This window comes from Prunus avium, chromosome 4 (genome assembly GCF_965620075.1).
Source record: "Prunus avium chromosome 4, drPruAviu1.hap1.1, whole genome shotgun sequence".
Lineage (NCBI taxonomy): Eukaryota > Viridiplantae > Streptophyta > Magnoliopsida > Rosales > Rosaceae > Prunus > Prunus avium.
In genome coordinates, this window is record NC_142287.1 from 28,421,993 (window position 1) to 28,448,360 (window position 26,368).

Sequence of the window (26,368 nt, forward strand, 5' to 3'; positions counted from 1 at the left end):
ATTATATAGACTTAGGAAAGGAAACCGACTTAATCATTGGACTTCTTTCCTTCCTAGGTTTTAGGCCCAAAAATTTCTAATATTCAAAAAATAAAAATGTAGAAAAAAAGATATTCAATGAAAACTCTGTTTTTCTGTTTTGGTTGGATATATAATTTCAATCATAAGGTTGTACTTATCATTTTATCTAATCTAATTTAAATTGTTGTACTTATCAGGCTTTTACTCGTTACAAAAATAAAAAACACAAAATTGGAAGCTTTTTCTTTGTTTTAAAGAAAAAACAAAAGAAACCATGAGAATCTTTGCGGAAGAAAATGAGATATGAAAGCTAAACCTAATCTTTTGTGACATTTTAAGATTTAGAAGACTAAATGACATTCATGATGATACATATCATAATCTTTTGCATTTCGTTTATCTTGACATGCAGTCTTGTGTACATGTAGTGCTGGACTTCGTCTCACCCGAAAATGTTACTGGGTGCATCCAGTTGACTAATGAAGTCTGTCTTCTTCCAGAAGACATAAAGCACAAGTTGACAAGCTAGAGGTGAACTTTCAAAGTTGATCAGTGATTGAAAGTGCCTACCTTTGTCATGAAAAACAGGTGAAGCGAATGGCCCTTTATAGTATTAGTTCAGCAATCAAAGAAATACGTGAGCTTACATGTGCAATGTAATGTAAGTGCCACTTTTATCTCCTCCATGCTTCCTCATGTGGCACCCGAACATCTTTTCAGAAAAAGAGAAAAGAAATGGAGATTCTTCGTTGAGTACATGTCAAGATGTTGCATGACAGTTGGGAATTCAAATGATTGCCAAGTACATATCCACTGCATGTTTGTAAATGCTGCATTGCTCAGACATTGCCATCAACATTGACTCTATGACGCCTAACTTTCTCTAGTAACTGCTGCATACACTCAGCAGGATGGACCGGATCACCCTCTGGAGTACCCCAGAAAGCAAATGCCTCCTCCACTTCCTGTCAAAAGAAGAAGATTAGAAACTTTGGCCAAATATAAACTAAAATCAAATACAGAATGTAGATTAAGGAGGGAAACTTGCAACAGAAGCATCCTGAGTTCATAATATCATTGCGGAACTGCATTTGTCTACAACCATAACATACACACAGTGATGAATAAACGAAAAAAAGGAGTGAATACTACACACACACACATATATATAACATATTTCAATTGTGCTTGACAAAATTCATGCTTTGAGACAAGAAAGTATTAAACATTCAGGTATATCAACTGGTATAATTCACAAACTTTAAGACACACCAAGATGCTTTATAAGATTTAATCCGATCATGTCCTTCAAGATCATCGACATAGTGTGAGACAACATTCCCCTTGTGCATAAGTTTCCACCAAAACAGCAGGATGCACAAATGGGCAACTTGAGACATGATCAAAACTGCAAACTGCTGCACACTCTCATCCAATCTCCACCACTTTAAAGCAGGAATGGAGTTTGAAAGTTTTGCTACAAGATTGATTATAACAAAATCTCTCCTAATCGATTCGCCAACTCTAACAATTGTCCCATACGTGTCCGCTTCTGGACAACTGTGTTTCTCCAGGCTTGTAACAACGGCATTTGCAACTTTCCTAAAACCTCTCAACGTTGCAAATATCAAGCCAATTAAATTAGCACAATATATATTCATATTTCAAAATGAAGAGCACCAACTATAAAAAAATTACTCCAATTCCAGTGTATCACCACAAATTAAAGCGATTGAATCATCAGAAAAAAATATTAAAAAAAAAAACTCGGCCTAGGAGCTAGGCGCCCGCCTAGTCGGGTATGGGTGTTTTTTTTGTTTTTTTTTTCCTGACTCGAAAGAAAACTAACCTCACGCTGTCGCATCCTTCACCAAATTCAAGCTCTTTAATTACCAGGATATCTGGCTTGGATAAGAACTGATCAAGGTTACTTTGAACATTGTTGTCTCAGACTTCCAGTCAATCGCAGTGTTCGAAAAATCGGCCTAGGCGGGCGGCTAGGTGGCTAGGCGGTCGCTGGGCGGTCGCGAGGATGCTAGGCCGTCGCTAGGCGGTCTCTAGGAGGCTAGGAGGTAGCTAGGCGGGCGCTAGGCGGCTAGGCGGTAGCTAGGCGGGCTCCTAGGTGGGTTGGGTCTTTTTTCGTTGCCGAACCCGGAGGACGAAACAAATCGAAGCTTGAGTTGATAGACTGCGAGTGCATGTTCCGTACTCTGCGAGGGCAAGCTTCGTGTTCGTCTGGAATATATTTAAAGAGTATAGCCGATCGGCTATACCGTTAAAATATACGAATGTCTTTGAATCGGCAATAAAGAAACAAGGCCTTATTGGATATTTTGGACGCCATAATGTCAAATTGTCAAGGATAACTATCCTTCTTTTATTTGACAAAAGTTTTCAACCATTAGATTAGAGTACAATGAATGGCTAAAATTAAACAAACTAATTTTTCATTTTTTTTAAATATAATGATATATTGTAATTAATTTTGTATTGACTTTCCCATTCCATTTTCTCTCTCTGTATTAATATTTGGCTTAATTTTTTTTATGTACCCCTTAAAAATGTATTTGAGTCTCACTTTGCTTCCTAAATAAGAATGGCATGTACATGCTAGGCTGGGCTCTAGTACGGTGTAAAATTTTTAAAATGCTAAACTTAGTACAAATTTTATAATCTAATCCTACTCCAAAAAATATTAGCCCACAATCTCTTTGTCTCTTGGCCTGTGATTATTTTTTGTTTAATATTAGCTCACCTCTTTTGACTAAAAAAAACACATTTATGATTGCTTTTGGAACAAATAACATGGTAGTAATAATAAATTACTATCAAAACAAACATGGGAAATATTTAATGTCCGCCAAAATGAAAATTTAATAATTTCTTCATGCTCTATGTTCCCTAGTAGCCGTAAACCCCCTTTCCTTTTGAGTGCTGCTAAATGAACCCTAAAATTAACTGAGTACACCCTACTACCAAAGTATTTATTGAATTACTAATTTACCCTAATATAAAATGACCAAATAGGATATATTGAATAGTGAAACAAATATAATTTTAATAAGTACACCCTACTCATCATATTCAACCCTAATCAAACATAGAGAAGTTTTCGTATTGTTTGGTGCCCATGACAAAATCTTATGTTTTTTGGAGGAGAGAGAATTTACACTCCCAACATTTTAGATATATGTGGGAGCTTCACCAAGACCACAAATAGGGGAGACAAACATTTCCAAATACTAGAGGTGGCATGCATATGAAATGCGGCTGTTTGTTATTCAATCTTTTTAGCTCAAATATTCTGTATGGTCAGAATCATCAGATAATGGGCTCATATTGGCTTGGCAATTTCATTTTATCGAGATTTTAATGGAAATAATTCTGGAGATTCTTATTTCAAATCCAGAAATGAACAATAGATAACAGAGTCTTACAATGGAGATGGAATGCTAACGATTGTGCATTAATATAAGTTGATATTAGGATTGGTAAAAAGAGAAAGTTGAAAAGAGAGCATGAATTCATGTAAAAAGCGAAACCTGGTTTTAGGATTGGTATTGGGGTTTTGTGTGATATAGTGCATTAGGGTGTACTAGGGGTATTTTTGGTAGTTAAATAAGGTGTACTTAGTTAATTTTACATTTTAATTAAAATATTAGGGTGTATTTAGATCATAGGGTGTACTCAGTTAATTTTAGGGTTCGTTTAGCAGCACTCTTCCTTTTTTGCCAAAATAAACTGTAAACCCTTCTTCTTTGGCTCTATTTTAAATATTTTTACAAGTATCAACTAATTAAGGTGGTTTTGAAGTTGAAACTCCACGGCTTGAGGTTAAATAATGGCTGGTCTGGTCCCTCTGTAGTTTGGATTGTTTCTGTTGAATTGCATTTGCATTGCTTCTTCTAGCTACAAAGTATTTTTGAGAGAAGGAGAAATGTTCGTTTTAGATTTTTTTTAATTTTAAAGATGTTATTTTATTATTTTATTTGTTACTTTATGGTTTTGAAATATTTTAAATGTTATTATATTATTATTATTATACTTGTAGTCCCCAAAGCCAAGAAAAATATTAGCCCACTTTCCTGAATCCGTCCTTGCCCCTGAAACTCATTTTGTCTCTCTTTACTCCATTTTCCACACATATTTGCCTCACTTTGCCTTGATTCCGGTGAGGCCAACAATTTCTGGTCAAAATAATAATTAAAAATTAAAAACCCATTTTTAAATAAGATTAAATATTTAATACATAATGTATATTAATTGAGTTTTTAGTTTTTAATTAATATTTTGATCGGAAATTGTTGGCCTCACCGGAATCTGGACAAAGTGAGACAAATATGTGTGAAAAAAGGAGTAAATTGAGACAAAATGAGTTTCAAGGGGCAAAGTGAGACTCAAATACATCTTCAGAGGGCATATCATAAAATAAGCCTTAATATTTCGGGAGCTTTAAGCCCTGTTTGGTATCCTACTTAAAAAAGTAAATTCAAAAACTATGATTCTTGTTAAAAACATGAGTTTTCAAAGAGTGATTTTAAGATCATAAACTTGTTTGGTATTGAACTCCAAACTATTTTCAAGATCTAAAAAAATTGGAATTAAATGAGCCCAAGGGAACATGTGTTGTATGACAACATAAGTTAAATGAGCCCAAGAAACACTATGCCTAAAATACAAGGATGGGGTTTTGCTTCATCTTTTGTATTGGCTTATATAAGCCACACTTAGACTGTTTTCTTTCTAGGGTTTGAAGAATCCAACTTTGGAGTGGGTTTTTTTTTGGACGAAACTTTGGAGTGGGTTTGAGAGGAGAGAAATCTCCACTCTACCATGCTAGAACCGGCCACCAAGAGGAGGGGGCTAGCACCTTACCTCCTCTTGGTCATCTTCTTCATCTCTTACACTAACGTTTGTGTGTATGAACTAGAGGGTATCTACTTTGGTACCTTGTGAAGACTCTATGAAGCAAGCAACAAGGAAGAAGGTCTTTCCAAAGGTGAAAACACGGAGACCATCCAAGAGAGCTTCAAGGATAAGAAAGTCTCATCCTTTCCTCCCTTTTCTGTTGTGCATAAGTGAGATTAGATCTAGAAAGATACTTGGAATTTGGAAGCATTAGGCTTAATGAGATCTAAAAGTCGCTTCCGCCTCTTTGAATGTTTGATTCATGTATGTTGTAGCTTAAAATCCATGAGTTTAAATTTAAATGCATGATTCCTTCAGAGGCTGAGTTATGGAGTCTCCTTAGAGGTTTGCAAATGGCTTGGGCTAAGGGTATTAGGACCCTTGATGTTGAATGTGACTCTTTTATCTGTTGTTTCTCTGATGGCCAGGCTTTTGGAGAAATGAGGAAACAAGAACGGAGTCAGTGAATAAGTTCTTGGAGAAAGAAGGTGAAATGGCAATCACCATGGATGTGCTGCAAGAGAAGTTCTTTGAGCCCTTTATCATGAAAGGCATTCAAGTTGATCTCCTTGAACCCGGTTGTATTGTTTGCTCCTTCAAAGTACCCCCTCGTTCGCTGAATGGAGGCAATTTTATGCATGGTGGAGCCACAACAACCCTTGTGGATTTGATAGGGTCAGCTGCAATCCTCATCGTCGGAACTCCCAGCTTTGGAGTTTCAGTGGAGATCAACGTTTCATTCTTGGATTCTGCTTACCCTGGTGAGGAAGTTGAGGTTAAGGCCAAGGCTTTACGAGTTGGGAAGGCTGTTGGTGTTGCCAGTGTTGAGTTGAGGAAGAAGAAGACATGCAAAATTATAGCTCAGGGCCGTCATACCAAGTATCTTGCTCTCGCTAGCAAACTCTGAACAACTTGGAAGCTGGAACCAAGACCCAAGACACAATTCAGTCTGTGTTCTATGTAAAGATTTTTCAACATTGAATAAAATTTCTTTTAACTGAATTATATAAATTCACAGTTTGAGATGCAAATCAATGATCAATTGAAATTTTCCTCAGACTTGTATAGATTATTGAGAAGCCTTTTGGTGTTGTCAATGTTGAATTTAGGAAGAAGAAAACAGGGGAAACATTGTTGTCAAATTGGTGCTTCTCCCTACACTCAATAAACTGTGAACAACTTTAAACGAACAATTCAGTGTTCCAATTTACAAATTTTGCTCATGGTTATAGTTCAAAGAGTTTCACATGCAAACAATGCTCAATAACATCTCTCCTCAGACTGATTCCAATTCGAAAAAGTGGTTAAAAACCAGAAGATTCAATTGCGTAACCTTTAGATCGTAACATGATACAACTAGTTCATGAAAAAATAATCTAAATCAAGAAAAAAAGTTGATTATTTAAGTCAATTCTTCAAAATTGCATTCCCCATCATAATTGCATTCATCATCGTAATTGTATCCATTATATTTGTCATTTGCAACATATGAATCGTCATCTTGGCCTTGTCTGGCTTCAGCCTCTTCACTGTAACCATTACTTTCATGCTCAAACTCATCATCACAATTGTTCTTCTCATTTGACAGTTGCATATCACCAAGACTGCCACAATTAGACTTTGTGCATTCCTCAAATGCATGTGCATAACCCTGATTTTACACACGAAGAAAAAGATCAGATGAATCAAATTCGGTATCTATTAAAGTTCAGGCAATTACTCGCAGAGAGATACCTCCATTTTCTAAAGCCTACCAGGATTTTTAACTAGGAACTACATTGCAAAATCATTATAAAATGACAAAAAAAACTTTGAACCACATAACTGCCCCATTAACTGCCCAATTAGTTAACTGATCATTCTAGTAAACCACCATATTGATTTTCAGATATCACAGTTTCATGTCTTAATCCATGCTTAATAATAATATACCATCTTCCAAAGATTATTCTTTTATGTATTAAGTTCTATCCTGGAGTAGTTTGTGTGACTTGGATGTACCTTTATTCCATTAAACAGGAATTTGGTGTCTGCATACTAACCAAACATTAAGAAAACAAAAAATATATTGATCAAGTAACATCATTTGACCATCGAAATTAAACGTGCCATTAGATTTGATTGGCTTTTAGTCGCTTGTAGTCTGTACATTAGTGAACAAGACCTTGGATGTTGACAGAACATAATATGGGATTTGCAAAGCATGAATAAAGCAAAATTGATTCTAAAATAAGACATATAAAAGATGCTTACAAGCTCTTCATTTAAATTATCCAAAGCTTCATAGTTGATTTTTGAACTCAGCCTCTGCAAGAACAAAATGTCACATTAGTATCTGTTAAATAAATTATAAGTAGGACAATCAACATTGCAGGAAAATTTAAGCACCAAAAATCCCATAAACCAGTTTATTATTAACTTACATTCTTAGTATCCATTCCAGTAGAAACTTTGATAGCCTTTTCTGGCTTTTTAGCAGGAGCAGCTTTCGTGGCCATTCTGGCTCGTTTTCTATTCTTTCCCTGCCAATTTTATAGTTGCATATAGAGATCAATACATAAGACTCAATGCTGGCAGTAAAACATACACAAATAGTCAAAAGATAAAACATACACAAATAGTCAAAAGATCAAAAAATAAGTCAAATGCAAATAAGATTGAAGTGACAACTTTCAACACAGTTATGCAGTGTGTGACTCAAATAACAGCTCAGAACTAGGCAAGAACTCTAAGCTGGATGAGACTTCCAAGCCTATGCTTCAGATCACAATGCACTTATGACATGCAGCAAACATAAACTCAAATACAAGAAATGGGGTCAGTTTTAAAAGTGAAGAATTCCTACACAATCACAGAGCTAAGGAGAATGAAGAGGCAAATAATGCAGGGGCTGATAATCATGATTAACTACATAACCTCAATGATTTTCAATCTAAAGAGTCAAAAGCCAAAAATATAGACAACAAATAAAAAGAAAACATGGAACAAACAGAAACTAAGAAAGCCCCTAGCATTGCACCGAATCCTTGTGAACATACATATGATAAAATTTATGGATTTCCAAAGACTAATTTGTCATAGTCCTTGTTCATTGCTTCCCAAATCATTCTTTTGAACAGTGCCGCCTGCTTGCTGTTAAGGTACCCAAATCATGTCCCATTGCTTGAATATTGAGATCAACGCCGTCACTACATTCTCAAATCAATCATTACGTACACAGCACATAACGTATTTATGCTATACCTGAAAAATGGCTAGTACCTTCAGCTGGATCGGTAGCAGCATTTTGAGCCATGGACACATGAAACCAGAAGCAGCTGAGAAAGCATAGACTGCAAAAGAAGCCAAAGGACGCTGAAAGAGGCCATTGTTGTTTCAGACTTTCAGTCAATCGCAGTGTTGGAAAAATCGGCCTAGGCGGGCGCCTGGTGGCTAGGCGGTCGCTAGGCGGGCTCGAGGCGGCTAGGCTGTCGCTAGGAAGGCGCGAGACGGCTAGGCGGTCGCTAGGCGGGCGCGAGGCGGCTAGGCGGTCGCGACTCGCGAGGATGCTAGGTGGTCGCTAGGCGGCTAGGCGGGCCCTAGGCGGCAGCGGCGTAGCCAGGAATTCTCTCAAGGAGGGTCAACATTATTAGCCAAGATAAATGGAAAAGCCATACCACCACCAGACTTGGACTATGATGGTTTAGAGGAGAAGAAAAATGCATACAAGGATGTGCCATGAGAATAAAACTATGAGATAATAGATTAATAACCTAAAATCTTAAGTATCCATTATTTTTCTACATAAATATTTTAGAATAAGTTCAATTATATAAGAAAACTTTGATGGTTGTTGTTCCAAAAATATTTAATGGGTTTTAAGACAATATTGGAAGATGTTGCTAATTAAACTGAACATGAATAAAAACACTTACGTGGTAGAAGGTCAAACCAGTTGCTCTACCACCCACTTCCATATGCTTCATCAAGGGTGGAATCAGGAATTTTTCAACGGGTGGGCTAGCTAAAGTTATTAGCTTAAAATTTAATGATTATTTTTTTTGGTACGTATACTTACAATTTCTATAGTCTTTGTAGAAATAAAAGTAAACATTAAATCATATAAACCACGCTCATAGCTCCATAAACTAATTTTCAATAAGTTTTAACATAAACCAAATAGGGTTTAACATTATAGTGGATTAGGCTTTTTACCTAGATTGACCTTAGTTCCTTCATGCATTCATATCATACATGAAAAATTGTTTTATGTAAAAATATTGACTAAGTATGAAAATTGGGTTTTTGGAATAATCATTTTCTGAAGATAATTTTTGGCGGCTTTTATTCCTCACACATCAAATAAGAAAACTTGATTTTATGGGAATTTAGTATGAAGTATATATTGACTTAATGAGCCATCATTTTTAGCCTAAATCGTATTTTACACTAAAACCGATTTTTCATATTTTGATTTGGTGGGAATTTGATTTTCTAGTATTTTTATTTGAATCCAAATGGGGGGTACTTCCTTATTTACATTGTAAACTTAAGTAAATGGAGTAATATAAAAATAAATAAAAGTAAAATGACAAAGACATTTAAATAAGGTAATATGTACACTGTTACCATTGGGTCAGAAGGGTCAATAAGATAATCTGTACACTGTTACCATTGGGTCAGAAGGGTCATATGACCCTCCTAGGCCTTAATTGGCTCCGCCCCTGCTAGGCGGGTTGAGTCTTTTTTCGTTGCCGAACCCGGAGTACGAAGCAGCCGAAACCAAAGAAAACAAATCGAAGCTTGAGTTTATAGAGAAGCGAAATGGTTTGACGGCGAGTGCAAGCTTCGTGTTCGTCTGGAATATATTTAAAGCGTATAGCCGCTCGGCTATACTGTTAAAATATTCGAATGTCTTTGAATCGGCAATAAAGAAACAAGGCCTTATTGGATATTTTGGACGACAAAATGTCAAATTGTCAAGGATGATGAATTGCCGAGCAGTTTGATGACATTTTTATTACTTTGAACATGATGTCAAGTCCTCTATTGGTTCACATAGATGTTTTAGCCTCTACTTCTTTATTTCCCCTTTTTTTGCTTTCATTTGGGGGGCGCATGGTGGTGAAATTGCAGTGCTAAGCTGTGTTCCTATTATGCAGATGCGCTCTGTTTCTGTGGAGCTTGAGATTCTTGGCAGGCATCAGCACCCTGAATTGACCATTCCCTTTTTAAAGGTCGTCTTTTTATTTTTTGGTCATTCTCTTTATTTGGGTTTTTTATGGTATTTTTGGTTGCTATTCCAAATTTACCAGGAGCTGTACTAAAGAATGCTACAGTCTCTTTTTATTTTACTTTAAAGATTGTATTTTATGAGAATCCCTTCTCATTCAGCAACTAGAATCCTCTCATTGCTTACCTGGTGGTTTGGTAAATTTTTCTGAGTTGGGAAAATGGGCAAGAACTGCATTACTTACCTAAATTATTTTGCTCTGTATTCCTGGGAAAGTGGAGGAAAGAAAAAGGATGTATATTATTAAGTATCATAGGTAATTATTTCAGCTTCAATAATAAGCTGGTTTAAGAAACACAAAGTATCTGTATTAAGTTGAGTTCGGTGAAGTTTTCAATTTCAAAAACACTATTTTTTCATTTCATCCCTTGATTAGAAAGGATAGGTTTCAAAATTATTATTCTTGTTTATAAATGTACATTTTTATTTGGCATATTAAATTCATGTAAAACAGTATGCTTACATTTTCTTTAGTTGATCAGAAACAGTGGAAATGAATTGCCAAGAAAAATGGAATAGTAACACTGTATTTAGTTTATTTAGTCAGACAGAAATGTTATCAGGTTAGTTCTTTTTTCTCTTTAGGCTGTAGCAGAAATTGCCAAGGCATCAAAGCGGGAGGCTTGTTCATTGCCGAGCCAAGCAGAGTCTTATTTGTTGGATGTCAAGGCTAGAATACATGATATGGAAAAGAAAGTTGATGATGACATTCTTATGTCCCACGTGGATTCAGGTAAACAGTTTTCTTTTCTGATATCTGCTTGATTGGGTTGAAAAATTATTATTTTTTCTTTTATGGTATTTGATTTGAGGTTTCCAGTCTAAATACTTTTCTTCAATAACTACTTTTTTTATGTTGTTGTGAGATTTTAAAGTGTGTAATTTCTCAACTCTGCCAGTAGTTGGCACGAGTCTCCTTAAGTTAGTGTTCCATTTCACTCAACTTGTTAGTTTTGACAGAATATGATAATAGAGGTAGCATCTGAAACACAATGATTATAAGCATATTGTCATTGTCTGTACTCTGTAATATATTTGTCTTGGCAGTTAAATCTCTGGATCCTGCAATGTAAGTAATAGCGCTGAACTGTACCTTGTTTAATGAAATATATTATGCATGTAGAGCAATGGGAGAGCATTTTGTTTAAGCTGAATGATTCAAAGAGATATAGACGAACAGTTGGAGCTATTGCCAGTTCATGTATTATGGCTGCAACCCCTTTACTAGCTTCAGGAAGGCAAGCAGCTTGTCTGGTGGCCTTGGATATAGTCGAGGTAACTTTCTGCTCTATTTGTTTTCTGTCCCTTTCCGTTCTGTGAGGTTATGCATACAGATGCCAAGTAATTACGTGATAATGTGAACCATGAGAAGATCTTTTGCTTTTCTTTTGCTTCTTTTGTAATTTTATAAGATGCTTTACTCTTTTCTTACCCAAGATATGGCTACTATCTTAATTTTGATTGGTAGTAGCTGTGCGTTTTGCTTGTCCATCCAATGATGAATGAACATTTTCTTCCCCACTTCTATATATGAAGGATGGTGTTATGTCATTGGCAAAAGTGGAAGAGGCTTATCGCCATGAGAGAGCTGCTAAGGAAGCAATTGAAGAAGTGATTGAGTCATATTCACTATATTATCTCCAAGATATGTTGGATGCTGCTGATGAAGGGGCTGATGAGAACAGGTTGCTTCCAGCAATGAATAAAATCTGTCCTTTCCTGGTTATTTGTATTCGAAATAAAAATCCAGTGGTGCGTGACCATTCTTTCCCCTTGCTTGTTGTTTTAATCCTGCATAGGCGTTGCAATTTTTACTTGCTCTAGTCCTTTTGTGACTTGGACGAGACTCTTATGTTGGTGGCTTTATGTGCTTTAATTTCTTTACCAAGAAATTTGCTGACTCATGAGACAATTGATTATATGCTTCTTTTTTAGCGGATTGTAACTCTTGTTGCCTATGGGTTTTCAGGCTGTTCGAAGATGTTTATGTGTGGTGAGCAACACAGTGCAAATTTGTGGAGGAGATTTCTTTTCATGACGCTTCCACACTGATGGCTCCCACTTCTGGAAACTTCTGTCTGCCTCCCCGTTCCATAGAAAGCCCAACTTAAAAGAAAAAAATCCCTTTGCAACTTCCTTACAGAAGCACTTCCACTTCTTCAGAGGACACCTTGGCCGAAACTTCTATTCTCAGAGTCCAGGTTTCAGTGCTCAACATGATTGCTGAATTGTCCCAAAACAGGAGTGCTTCGGCATTGGAAGTTGTCCTCAAGAAGGTCAGTGGTCTTGTGGTAGGGATTGCTTGTAGTGGCATGGTTGGTCTCCGTGATGCATCTGTAAATGCCCTTCAAGGTCTTGCATCTATGGACCCTGATCTTATTTGGCTTCTTATAGCTGATGTTTACTATTCTATGAAAAAAAAAGACATACCTTCACCCCCAACATCAGACATACCTAAAATCTTCCAAATTCTGCCCCCAAAGAGTACCTTTATGTGCAGTATGGAGGGCAGAGTTATGGTTTTGATGTTGACTTTCCTTCTGTGGAAACTGTCTTCAAGAAACTGCATGTACTCTAGTTTTTGTTAACCAAGTGTGCAGTTAAAAGATTCTTATTGTCATAGTATATGTACAAATTGCTATTCATACGTCGTTCTCAATGTATAGGTTCGAGTTGCCAACTAATATATCTTAGGATCTGTTTGATAACCATCTTGTTTTTGTTTTTCAATTTTTATACTTGAGTCATTTAGATATAGGCTCTTGAAGCTTAGATAGTGTAGACACAAAGTCATGAGTCGTTTGATAACCGAAGTATTTTTTTTGTTTAATACTCGTATATACATGTATGTATGTATTTTTTTAATAATATTTCTGTTTTTTTCATACAGATCTTAAAGACTTGGTAAAATACACGTTTTTTAAAAAGCAAATGTATAATACACATTGTAGACATGCATACGTATTTTTCATGTTTAATTTTTTCTTAATTTTCTTTTTTAATCAATTGTATAGCCGCACGGCTATACTGGGGGGATTTTTTTTCCCAAAAAAAATTAATAGTACAGCCGATCGGCTATACCCTTAAAAAACCCAAAAAAGCCACCCGGCTATAGACGGGTCCACTTTTATTTTTTATTTTTTATTTTTTATTTTTTATAAAATCAATAGTATAGCCGAGCGGCTATACTTGGTCTTTTTTATTTTATTTTTATTAAATGTATACTGGGATTCTATTTTTCCTTTATTTAAATATAACTAGTATAGCCCATCGGCTATACTGGGCTCTTTTCTTTTAATTTTTATTTTAATAAATAGTATAGCCGCACGGCTATACTGTTTAAATATAATGCATTTAAAGGAAACAGTCACACATGTGCAAAAAAGACATGCTAATAATTAGTAATCCTAGTAAGACTTGGACATGAATTTCCGTTCTCATTCTAATCAACGTAGATTTATAAAGGTAATTTAGCAATGATTTCAAATGATTGAGAGTGATTTCAAATAATTTAGCAATGATATTCAATGAAAACTCTTTTTTTCTGTTTCGGATGGATATATAATTTCAATCATAAGGTTGTACTTATCATTTTATCTAATCTAATTTAAATTGTTGTGCTTATCAGCCTTTTACTCGATACAAAAATAAAAAAACACAAAATTGGAAGCTTTTTCTTTGTTTTAAAGAAAAAACAAAAAGAAACCATGAGAATCTTTGCGGAAGAAAATGAGATATGAATCCTAACCCTAATCTCTTGTGACATTTTAAGATTTAGAAGACTAAATGACATCCATGATACATATCATAATCTTGTGCATTTCGTTTATTTTGACATTCAGTCTTGTGTACATGTGGTGCTGGACTTTGTCTCACCTGAAAATGTTAATGAGTTGACAAGCAAAAGTTGACAAGCAAAAGTCAATGATCCTAGTACCAATGTCTTATTTTCTCCGTCATATGATTACAAAGTTGATCAGGTGATTGAAAGTGCCTACCTTTGTCATGAAAAACAGGTGAAGCGAATGGCCCTTTATAGTATTAGTTCAGCAATCAAAGAAATACGTGAGCTTACATTTGCGATGTAAGTGCCACTGCTGGGAAAGACAATATTTATCTCCTCCATGCTTTCTCAGAAAAAGAGAAAAGAAATGGAGACTCTTCGTTGAGTACATGTCAAGATGTTGCATGACAGTTGGGAATTCAAATGATTGCCGAGTATATATCCACTGCATGTTTGTAATGCTGCATTGCTCAGACATTGCCATCAACATTGACTCTATAACGCCTAACTTTCTCCAGTAACTGCTGCATATACTCAGCAGGATGGACTGGATCACCTTCTGGAGTACTCAGCAGGGATGCTTATAAGATTTAAACACAAGCATAAATGCATTGCAAGCAACATCAAAGGTATATATATGTTACCAGGAGCTAGCATCTTCAAAAGTCCACGTGTCCCAATGTGAGCAAGTGAGATTTTATCCTATCATGCCCTTCAAGATCATCGACATAGTGTGAGACAACATTCCCCTTGTTCATAAGTTTCCACCAAAACAGCAGGATGCACAAGTGGATGCAAATGGGCAGCTTCCCTTGTCAAATGGGCAACTTGAGACATGATAAAAACTGCAAATTGCTGTACACTCTCATCCAATCTCCACCACTTTAAAGCAGGAATGAAGTTTGAAAGTTTTGCTACCAAAAGAGCACGATGCACAAGTGGATACAAAGGCTTGGGGAAAGAGACATCCTTCCATACTTGTCCATTTTCTCTAGCAGGAAAAGTATATATAGTCCCTGTAGAATCTGTATTGGGGAAGACGGAGGCCAACTCTAACAATTGTCCGCTTCTGGACAGCTGTGTTTCTCCAGGCTTGCAACAACGGCATTTGCAACTTTCCTAAAACCTCTCAACGTTGCAAATATATATTGAACAAGTAACATCATTTGACCATCGAAATTAAACATGCCATTAGATTTGATTGGCTTTTAGTCGCTTGTAGTCTGTGCATCAATGAACAAGACCTTGGATGTTGACAGAACATAATATGGGATTTGCAAAGCATGAATAAAGCAAAATTGATTCTAAAATAAGACATATAAAAGATGCTTACAAGCTCTTCATTTAAATGATCCAAAGCTTCATAGTTGATTTTTGAACTCAGCCTCTGCAAGAACAAAATGTCACATTAGTATTTGTTAAATAAATTATAAGTAGGACAATCAACTTTGCAGGAAAATTTAAACACCAAAAATCCCATAAACCAGTTTATTATTAACTTACATTCTTAGTATCCATCACAGTAGAAACTTTGACAGCCTTTTCTGGCTTTTTAGCAGGAGCAGCTTTCGTGGCCATTCTGGCTCGTTTTCTATTCTTTCCCGGCCAATTTTATAGTTGCATATAGAGATCAATACACATGTCTCAATGCTGGCAGTAAAACATACACAAATAGTCAAAAGATCAAAAAATAAGTCAAATGCAAATAAGATTGAAGTGAAAACTTTCAGCACAGTCATGCATTGTGTGACTCAAATAACAGCTCAGAATTAGGCAAGAACTCTAAGCTGGATGAGACTTCCAAGCCTATGCTTCAGATCACAATGCACATATGACATGCAGCAAACATAAACTCAAATACAGGAAACGGGGTCAGTTTTAAAAGTGAAGAATTCCTACACAATCACAGAGCTAAGGAGAATGAAGAGGCAAATAATGCAGGGGCTGATAATCATGATTAACTACATAACCTCAATGATTTTCAATCTAAAGTCTCAAAAGCCAAAAATATAGACAACAAATAAAAAGAAACCATGGAACAAACAAAAACTAAGAAAGCCCCTAGCATTGCACCGAATCCTTGTGAACACACATATGATAAAATTTATGGATTTCCAAAGTCATTACCTTATCATAGTCCTTGTTCATTGCTTCCCAAATCATTCTTTTGAACAGTGCCGCCTGCTTGCTGTTAAGGTACCCAAATCATGTCCCATTGCTTGAATATTGAGATCAACACCGTCACTGCATTCTCAATTCAATCATTGCGTACACATCACATAACGTATTTTTGCTATACTTGAAAGATGGTTAGTACCTTCAGATGGATCGGTAGCAGCATTTTGAGCCATGGACACATGAAACCAGAAGCAGCTGAGAAAGCATAGACTGCAAAAGAAGCCAAAGGACGCTGAAAGAGGCTATTGTTGTTTCAGACTTTCAGTCAACGGCAGTGTTCGAAAAATCGGCCTAGGCGGGCTTGAGGCGGCTAGGCTGTCGCTAGGAAGGCGCGAGGCGGCTAGGCGGTCGCTAGGCGGGCTCGAGGCGGCTAGGTTGTCGCTAGGCGGGCGTGAGGATGCTAGGCGGTCGCTAGGCGGCTAGGCGGTAGCTAGGCGGGCGCTAGGCGGGTTGGGTCATTTTTCGTTGCCAAACCCAGAGGACGAAGCAGCCGAAACCAAAAGAAAACAGATCGAAGCTTGAGTTGATAGAGAAGCGAAATGGCTCGACTACGAGTGCGAGTTCCGTACTTTGCGAGTGCAAGCTTCGTGTTCGTCTGGAATATATTTAAAGAGTATAGCCGCTCGGCTATACCTTTAAAATATTCGAATGTCTTTGAGTCGGCAATAAAGAAACAAGGCCTTATTGGATATTTTGGACGACAAAATGTCAAATTGTCAAGGATGATGAATTGCCGAGCAGTTTGATGATGTGGAACTAAGCCCTACTAACGTCATCATAGAATCGATTTTTTTAACAAAAATATTCTTTTACCGGATAATTATCCTTTTTTTATTTGACACAAGTTTTCAACCATTAGATTAGAGTACAATGAATGGCTAAAATTAAACAAACTAATTATATATATATATATATATATATATATTAATATAATGATATAATGTAATTAATTTTTTTATTGACTTTCCCATTCCATTTTCTCCCTATGTATTAATATTTGGCTTAGTTTTTTTATATAGCCCCTGAAAATGTATTTGAGTCTCACTTTGCCCCCTGAATAAGAACGGATTCATGTGCAGGGTAGGCTGAGCTCTAGTACGGTGTAAAATTTTTAAAACACTAAACTTAGTACAAATTTTATAAGCTAATCCTACTCCAAAAAAAATTAGCCCACAATCTCTGTCTCTTGGCCTGTGATTGTTTTTTGTTTAATATTAGCTCACCTCTTTTGACTAAAAAAAACACATTTATGACTGCTTTTGGAACAAATAACATGGTAGTCATTTTTCCTCAACTACAACCCATCTCTTTATTTTTGTCTAAATAAAATCTTGTTTGTTCTAAATAAAACCCGATGACTATGATCCAACTCGGCAAGTTACCTAATCAAGTGCAAAATCGAATTTATTGTACTTTTTTTACTCCTAAAATACCCCCAACTAAACCATTCTTGCATTTTGAATATGAATGTAGAAACTAATATAGAAACAAATTTTAATTGGATTGTAACTAATGACACACGTTGAATTTGGAAAGATCTCCAAATGGATGTATAAATTAATTTGGATTTTTTTATAAAAAATTTAACAATAAATTTATATTTAACATACCTAATCGGTTTATTTAATAATAAAAATATTTTAAAATTTATTTATGAAGTATATGTGATTAATTATCTATTATATTATTGTTTTATAAATACTAGCCTCTCCGCATGTGCTTCCGCGCTGCGAGAGACTTTTAAAAAAAAAAAAAAAAAAAATTTAGAATTAAAAAAAGATAATGGGTAGTTGTGTTCCTTAAAAGGAGGATCCATTATCTGATTTTTCTTTTAATTTTAAATTTTTTTAATATGAAAAAGTGTGAATTTACCATATTATCCTCATTTAATTAATAATTTCAATTCTTAATGTGTGCATTAACCAAGGGCATTTTTTGGTATTTTGAATGTTTCACCATTCTCTGCCTTTTGCTTTATATATATAGATAATAGCACACATACATTTTTATGTTGAAAAAAGAACTTACCTATTACTTCTTTTTACGAAAAATAATGTACTTAGTATGAATTTAATTATTATTCAAATAATAGGGTTTAGGATATACCGAGCTTTTATAAATGCATTTTGAATCTAATTTACCTAATAATTGACTATTATGCAATAATATAACTTGTAATTTACCTATTATAGGTATATTGAAGGTATATTAAAGTCAACACATTTATAGGTATATTGTGAAAATAATTTACTTGCCCAACTTTTATAGGTACATTGACTATTATGTACCTAGTATGGGTATATTATAGATATATAAAAACCAACACATTTTTTCTATGAGTATTGCACGTATTAAAATATATATTATACATATACAACTATATCATTGGAGGATATTAGATAATGTTTAAATATAATTGTAGGATATTAGTTATAATAAAATTCATTTATTCGAGCTATAGGAGGTTAGGAGCGAATATTTGAAGTAATTTGATTGTAGCCCCTTATTTATGGGAGTGAAAACATAAATGTGCAGTGAGGTAATTATTCATTTGCCTTAATTAGGTGATTGGAAAACGGATAGCAACCAAATAAAGATCTAGTGGCATGATTTGTAAATAAATCAACCTACATGGACAAATTTTATCATAATTTAAAATTGAATTTTACTTAAACATTGTATTATTGGTGGGTTATTGTCTAGAGTTTTTAAATTTTAAGGGCCTATTTTAGGTAAATTATTTTACTAGGTACATTATTATTAGAGAAAAAAAATAGATGCATTATTTGGATAGAAAAAATAGGTTCATTTTTAAAAAAATGTTTTCATAAAATAAATAATAAAAAGATGATCAAATTATTTTTCATAAAACAAGTAATAGGTGCTTTATTTAGAGAAAAAAAGGTACATTATTTAGAGAAAAAATAGTTTCATTTATTAAAAAAAATGTTTAAAAATAATAATAAATAGATTATCAAATTATTTTTCAACATAATTAGAATGTACACTATTATTCATAAAACTATAATAAAATAGATTACTAGTCGTATAATTCATAAAAGGAAAACAACATAATTTTTTTAATTAAATAAACCAAAACGTTAATCACCTTTAGATTACTAATACGTTAATGTTGAATTTAATATTTAATTTCAAATAAGTTTCTAAATTAATTCCTACATCCATTACAACCATTTTGAGATATTTCCAAATTCAACGTGTGTCATTAGTTACACCTCCCATAACACATTAACTTATAAATAGGGGTATTTTTGGAATCTGAAAAATACAATAAATCAGATTTTAAGTTATATTAAGTAATTTGCTTAGTTGGATACTAGTCAACGGGTATTATTTGAAAAAATTGGGTGTTTTAAATAGAAAAACAAAAGGAAGAGTTGTAGGTGATTTAAAATGAATTTTATGGGTCTAAGCTCAATTTACTATATAAAAAATGGGCAGCATCTGTCACTCATTACTGAAATTCCACTGGGTTGCTTGCGTAGATTAGTTTCTGAGATTCGTATGAAGGATTATAACAAAGCCAGTTGGCATTTGAGGAGCCGGTACACCTATGACCCCTTGATGTTGATAAATGCTAAGGGCACCTGATATGTTCAATTTACTGATGCATGTTGATAGGGCAATTAATATGCTCAATTTTCCTTCTGATTATCTGAGAAAATATAGTCCTTCTTAGCATGATCATATTTTTATTACTTGGAACATGATGTCAAGTCCTCTATTGGTTCACATAGATGTTTTAGCCCCTACTTCTTTCTTTCCCCTTTTTTGCCTTTTATTGGGGGGCGCGTGGTGGCGAAATTGCAGTGCTAAGCTGTGTTCCTATTATGCAGATGCGCTCTGTTTCTGTGAAGCTTGAGATTCTTGGCAGGCATCAGCACCCTGAATTGAGCATTCCCTTTTTAAAGGTCATCTTTTTATTGTTTGGTCATTCTATTTATTTGGGTTTTTTTTGGTATTTTTGGTTGCTATTCCAAATTTACCAGGAGCTGTACTAAAGAATGCTAATATCAAGCCAACTCTAACCTCACGCTGTCGCCTCCTTCACCAAATTCAGGAAAAAAAAATCCATGTCCAAGTCTTACCAGGAGAACAAAAATAAAAAAGAAAACCAATGTTTGCTTAGGAAAACAAATGCTAATATATTATATTAATACATGAAAGCCTACTTTACTTACTAGACCCATACCAAAAAAGAATCTAAGTTTTGAAGAACGAGTTATTTTACACAAGGATTTGCACTCTCATCTACTTCAAATAAGCTTGCCAAACCCTATTGGAACATGGCAGGTGCTTAGACAACCCTGCAGTAATCGACATAGCAGTGAAAAAAACTTATGCTTATACTTTCACATGCTTTGCTAAAGCACTATTAATTGTTTAAGCACAGAGGCCTTGTGACATTATACGCATCACCCGGTGAAAGGTTACACACACGCACGCAGACACCAAAATTGCCATCCCGTGTCCTATTCAATGCCACAAATATGATTTATTAAAAAAATACGAGTTCTATACCTACTTTATTTGAGATATGGATGCAGTCCAACAATTTTGGGCACCCAAATCCTGAGCAATGTAGCAATTACAAACATGCAGGCAGTGGACACATAATACTCGGCAATCATTTGAATTCCCAACTGTCATGTAACAACGAAGAATCTCCATTTTTTTCTCTTTTTCTGAAAAGATGCTCGGGTGCCACATGAGGGCCAGCCCTGACTTTTTGGAGGCCCAGTGCCATTTAAGAATTCCTTTTGGCTTAAACATAGTAATTTCATTCAAATAACAAAGACAAAGTACATGCTTCTGTTAACCAAATACATGCTCGATCATTAAATGACAGACACCTCCGTACAAGAAGAAAGGGAATATAATTAGAGCCAAAAGCCTCAAAGAAATCATAAATAATATCATGCCAAAAGCATATAGTAACCAAATGACCAGCAGCTTGAAAAACAGAGTTTCAAGATTCATAGAAAGCAACAGCAACTTCAAGTTGAGCTATACATACCTCAACTCAATACCAAGCTATCTTCTCGTCATCGGCAGTTGAAAGTCACCCAAGATAGCTACATTCGAAATTCGGACCAAGACCTTGTTAAGTCCTTCTTAGAAAAGCAGGTTCTACTCCGTACTTCGAATATTGCTCGCTTGGTGAGACACCTTGCTCCAGAATAGGGCTGCTGCTCCACTGATTTTGTTTTTTATGAAAGGAAACCGACTTAATTATTGGACTTCTTTACTTCCTAGGTTTTAGGCCAAAAAAGTAATTTCTAATATTCAAAAAATAAAAATGTAAAAAAAAAGATATTCAATGAAAACTCTGTTTTTCTGTTTTGGTTGGATATATAATTTCAATCATAAGGTTGTACTTATCATTTTATCTAATCTAATTTAAATTGTTGTACTTATCATTCTTTTACTCGTTACAAAATAAAAAACACAAAATTGGAAGCTTTTTCTTTGTTTTAAAGAAAAAACAAAAAGAAACCATGAGAATCTTTGCGGAAGAAAATGAGATATGAACCCTAATCCTAATCTCTTGTGACATTTTAAGATTTAGAAGACTCACTAAATGACATTCATGATGATACATATCATAATCTTGTGCATTTCGTTTATCTTGACATGCAGTCTTGTGTACATGTAGTGCTGGACTTCGTCTCACCTGAAAATGTTAATGAGTGCATCCAATTGACTACTGAAGTCCGTCTGCTTCCAGAAGACATAAAGAAAACGTTGACAAGCTAGAGGTGAACTTTCAAAGTTGATCAGTGATTGAAAGTGCCTACCTTTGTCATGAAAAACAGGTGAAGAGAATGGCCCTTTATAGTATTAGTTCAGCAATCAAAGAAATACGTGAGCTTACATGTGCAATGTAATGTAAGTGCCACTTTTATCTCCTCCATGCTTCCTCATGTGGCACCTGAGCATCTTTTCAGAAAAAGAGAAAACAAATGGAGATTCTTCGTTGAGTACATGTCAAGATGTTGCATGACAGTTGGGAATTCAAATGATTGCCGAGTACATATCCACTGCATGTTTGTAAATGCTGCATTGCTCAGACATTGCCATCTGTTGTGAATTAATGACTAACTCACTGCCCTTTTAAGATCTTGTTGTTGATGGACTTTAGACAAAGAACTCAATGATGGATGAGTCTTACACACACACACAGAAATTAACCAAGCACAAATGACACAAGTGTTTATAGAGGTTCAGCAAATTGCCTACATCCTCTTTGGTGATCACCTTGAGAAATTTCACTAATGAAGATAGGTTACAACTTTGGTTTACAAAGGAAACCCCCTTAGAACACTACCCTCACAATCTGTTTCTCTCACACCCTTGCTCAACACCTTGATACACTTAGAGAACTCTCTTGCTCTCTCCCTTGGCTTTTCTGAAAACTCTCACTGAAAAAACTATCACTTCTGCTGCAGCCACTTCCTAATTATCCAACTTGTTTTCTCCTCTTGTGTTATCTTACTTCACCCCATTTCCTACACAAGCCAATAGACAAGAGATAAGATATCACCTTGTCCTCCACGTTCTTCCCTTTAGTCACCACTTAGACTAAATGTCAGATCAAGTAGGTAAATAGAATCCAACTCAGCCACCTCCCACTTACACCAGAAAATGGAGAGTGATATCTTTGAAATAAGATAACCAACTAGCCATGAGTGCTCTCCCAACTTATCCAGCACGTAGTCAACATTCATTTAACTCAGAAGTGACCCACAAAGCCTCTGAAATCATGTGGAAAGCGATAGCCATTGAAAACACAGTTGAAAACGCGTAAGGAAAACGTCACAGCACGACTGGAGCGACCGGTCGTCAGGAATGGGCGACCGGTCGCCAGAAGTTTTCCCTCCAGACTTTGAATCTGCTTCTAAGCGACCGGTCGCAAATGTCCAGCGACCGGTCGCTCATGCTCCTGCGACCGGTCGCAAATAACTAGCGACCGGTCGCTCTTCAGTTTTGCTCCAGACTTCGAATCTGCTTCAAAACAACCGGTCGCAAATGTCCAGCGACCGGTCGCTTTTAGGCAGATTCAAAATCATCCTTTGAGCGCCAAAAACTTTGTATCCTTTTAGGTGAGCCATTTTTCCAACACCATCAACATTGACTCTATGACGCCTAACTTTCTCTAGTAACTGCTGCATACACTCAGCAGGATGGACCGGATCACCCTCTGGAGTACAGCAGAAATCAAATGCCTCCTCCACTTCCTGTAAAAAGAAGAGGATTAGAAACTTTGGCCAAATATAGACTAAAATCAAATACAGAATGTAGATTAAGGAGGGAAACTTGCAACAGAAGCTTCCTGAGTTCATAATATCATTGCGGAACTGCATTTGTCTACAACCATAACACACACAGTGATGAATAAACGAAAAAAAGGAGTGACTAATACACACACACATATATATAACATATTTCAATTGTGCTTGACAAAATTCATGCTTTGAGACAAGAAAGTATTAAACATTCAGGTATAATTCACAAACTTTAAGACACACCAAGATGCTTTATAAGATTTAATCCTAACAATTGTCCCATACGTGTCCGCTTCTGGACAACTGTGTTTCTCCAAGCCTGTAACGACGGCATTTGCAACTTTCCTAAAACCTCTCAACGTTGCAAATATCAAGCCAATTAAATTAGCACAATATATATTCATATTTCAAAATGAAGAGCACCAACTATAAAAAATTACTCCAATTCTGTATCACCACAAATTAAAGCCGATTGAATCATTAAAAAAAAATATTTTTTTTTTAAAAAAAACTCGGCCTAGGCGGGCGCTTAGGCGGGTCTGGGTGTTTTTTTTGTTTTTTTTTCCTGACTCGAAAGAAAACTAACCTCACGCTGTCGCCTCCTTCACCAAATTCAAGAAAATCAAGCTCTTTAATTACCAGAATATCTGGCTTGGATAAGAACTGATCGAGGTTACTTTAAATATTGGTGTTTCAGACTTCCAGTCAATCGCAGTGTTCGAAAAATCGGCCTAGGCGGGCGGCTAGGTGGCTAGGCGGGCTTGAGGCGGCTAGGCTGTCGCTAGGAAGGCGCGAGGCGGCTAGGCAGTCGCTGGGCGGGCGCGAGGCGGCTAGGTGGTCGCTAGGCGGGCGCTAGGCGGCAGCTAGGCGGGCGCCTAGATGGGTTGGGTCTTTTTTCGTTGCCGAACCCGGAGGACGAAACAAATTGAAGCTTGAGTTGATAGAGAAGCGATTTGGCTTGACTGCGATGCGAGTGCATGTTCCGTACTCTGCGAGTGCAAGCTTCGTGTTCGCCTGGAATATATTTAAAGAGTATAGCCGGTCGGCTATACTGTTAAAATATACGACTGTCTTTGAATCGGCAATAAAGAAACAAGGCCTTATTGGATATTTTGGACGCCAAAATGTCAAATTGTCAAGGATAATTATCCTTCATTTGTTTGACAAAAGTTTTCAACCATTAGATTTGAGTACAATGAATGGCTAAAACTAAACAAACTAATTTTTCATTTTTTTTTAATATAATGATATATTGTAATTAATTTTTTGTTGACTTTCCCATTCCATTTTCTCTCTTTGTATTAATATTTGGCTTTATTTTTATTTTTATATACCCCTTAAAAATCTATTTGAGTCTCACTTTGCTCCTTGAATAAGAACGGATCCATGTACAGGCTAGGCTGGGCTCTAGTACAGTGTAAAATTTTTAAAATGCTAAACTTAGTACAAATTTTATAATCTAATCCTACTCCAAAAAATATTAGCCCACAATCTCTTTGTCTCCTGGACTGTGATTATTTTTTGTTTAATATTAGCTCACCTCTTTTGACTAACAAAAACACATTTATGACTGCTTTTGGAACAAAGAGCATGGTAGTAATCTATATATATAAAGCAAAACGCAGAGAATGGTGAAACATTCAAAGTACCAGAAAATGCCCTTGGTTAATGCAAACATTAAGAATTGAAAATTTTAATTAAATGAGGATAACATGGTAAATTCACACTTTTTCATGTTAAAAAAATTTAAAATAAAAATAAAAATAAGATAATAGATCCTCTTTTTATGGAACACAACTACCCATTATCCTTTTTAATTTTAAAATAAATTTAAATTAAAAAAAAAAAACCCTCTCACAGGCGCGGAATGTGCAGAGAGGCTAGTAATAAATTACTATCAAAACAAACATGGGAAATATTTAATGTTTGCCAACATGAAAATTTAATAATTTCTTCATGCTCTATGTTCCCTAGTAACCGTAAACCCCCTTTCCTTTTTTGCCAAAATAAACTGTAAACTCCTCTTTTTTGGCTCTATTTTAAATATTTTTACAAGTATCAACTAATTAAGGTGGTTTTGAAGTTGAAACTCCAAGGCTTGAGGTTAAATAGGTTAAATCTTATTTTTAAAATGAGTAGTATAGCCAAGCGGCTATACATGTTATTATTATTTTTTAATTATCTTTTTTATTAAATAGTATAGCCGTTCGGTTATACCCTTTAAATGTATACTGGGATTCTTTCTTTTTGTAATTGTTTTTTTTTCCTTTATTTAAATACTAGCCTCTCCGCATGCACTTCTGCGCCTGCGAGAGGCTTTTTTTTATATAAAAATTTAAATTTATTTTAGAATTAAAAAAGATAATGGGTAATTGTGTTCCATAAAAATAGGATCCATTATTTGATTTTTCTTTTCATTTTAATTTTTTTTAATATGGAAAGTGTGAATTTACCATATTATCCTCCTTTAATTAATAATTTCAATTCTAATGTTTGCATTAACCAATGGCATTTTTTGGTATTTTGAATGTTTGCCTTAGGCTTTATATATACTAGCCTCTACGCACGTGCTTCCGCGCCTGCGCGAGGCTTTGTTTTAAAAAAATTTAAATTTAGTTTGGAATTAAAAAAGATAATGGGTAGTTGTGTTCCATAAAAATAGGATCAATTATCTGATTTTTCTTTTAATTTTAATTTTTTTAATATGAAAAGGTGTGAATTTACCATATTATCATCATTTTATTAAAATTTTCAATTCTTAATATTTGCATTAACCAATGCCATTTTTTGGTATTTTAAATGTTTCACCATTCTCTGCCTTTTGCTTTATATATATAGAAGATAACTAGTATAGCCAAGTGGCTATACTGGGCTTCCTTTTTTATATAAGTTTTTTTA

The 26,368-nt window shown here is 35.2% G+C and overlaps 2 protein-coding genes and 1 pseudogene across 3 annotated transcripts; 2 read left to right on the forward strand and 1 right to left on the reverse strand.

Annotated features, from left to right (window-relative positions):
- The first annotated feature begins 5,234 nt into the window (after positions 1 to 5,234).
- LOC110768993 (uncharacterized) lies at positions 5,235 to 6,065 on the forward strand. The gene is made up of 2 exons (XM_088252409.1): positions 5,235 to 5,274; positions 5,358 to 6,065. The coding sequence occupies exons 1-2, from the start codon at positions 5,235 to 5,237 to the stop codon at positions 5,834 to 5,836; spliced, it is 519 nt and encodes a 172-aa protein (XP_088108535.1). The 3' UTR covers positions 5,837 to 6,065.
- Positions 6,066 to 6,331: 266 nt separating this feature from the next.
- Positions 6,332 to 16,181, reverse strand: LOC148295168 (uncharacterized). Its single transcript, XM_088252633.1, has 4 exons — positions 16,113 to 16,181; positions 7,353 to 7,451; positions 7,183 to 7,236; positions 6,332 to 6,580 (listed from the first exon to the last, which is right to left on the reverse strand). The coding sequence occupies exons 1-4, from the start codon at positions 16,146 to 16,148 to the stop codon at positions 6,332 to 6,334; spliced, it is 438 nt and encodes a 145-aa protein (XP_088108759.1). The 5' UTR covers positions 16,149 to 16,181.
- LOC110768992 (uncharacterized) lies at positions 10,041 to 12,794 on the forward strand (annotated as a pseudogene). Its single transcript, XR_015835407.1, has 5 exons — positions 10,041 to 10,145; positions 10,787 to 10,934; positions 11,325 to 11,476; positions 11,738 to 11,953; positions 12,171 to 12,794. The product of XR_015835407.1 is annotated as an uncharacterized LOC110768992 (transcript).
- Positions 16,182 to 26,368: the final 10,187 nt, after the last annotated feature.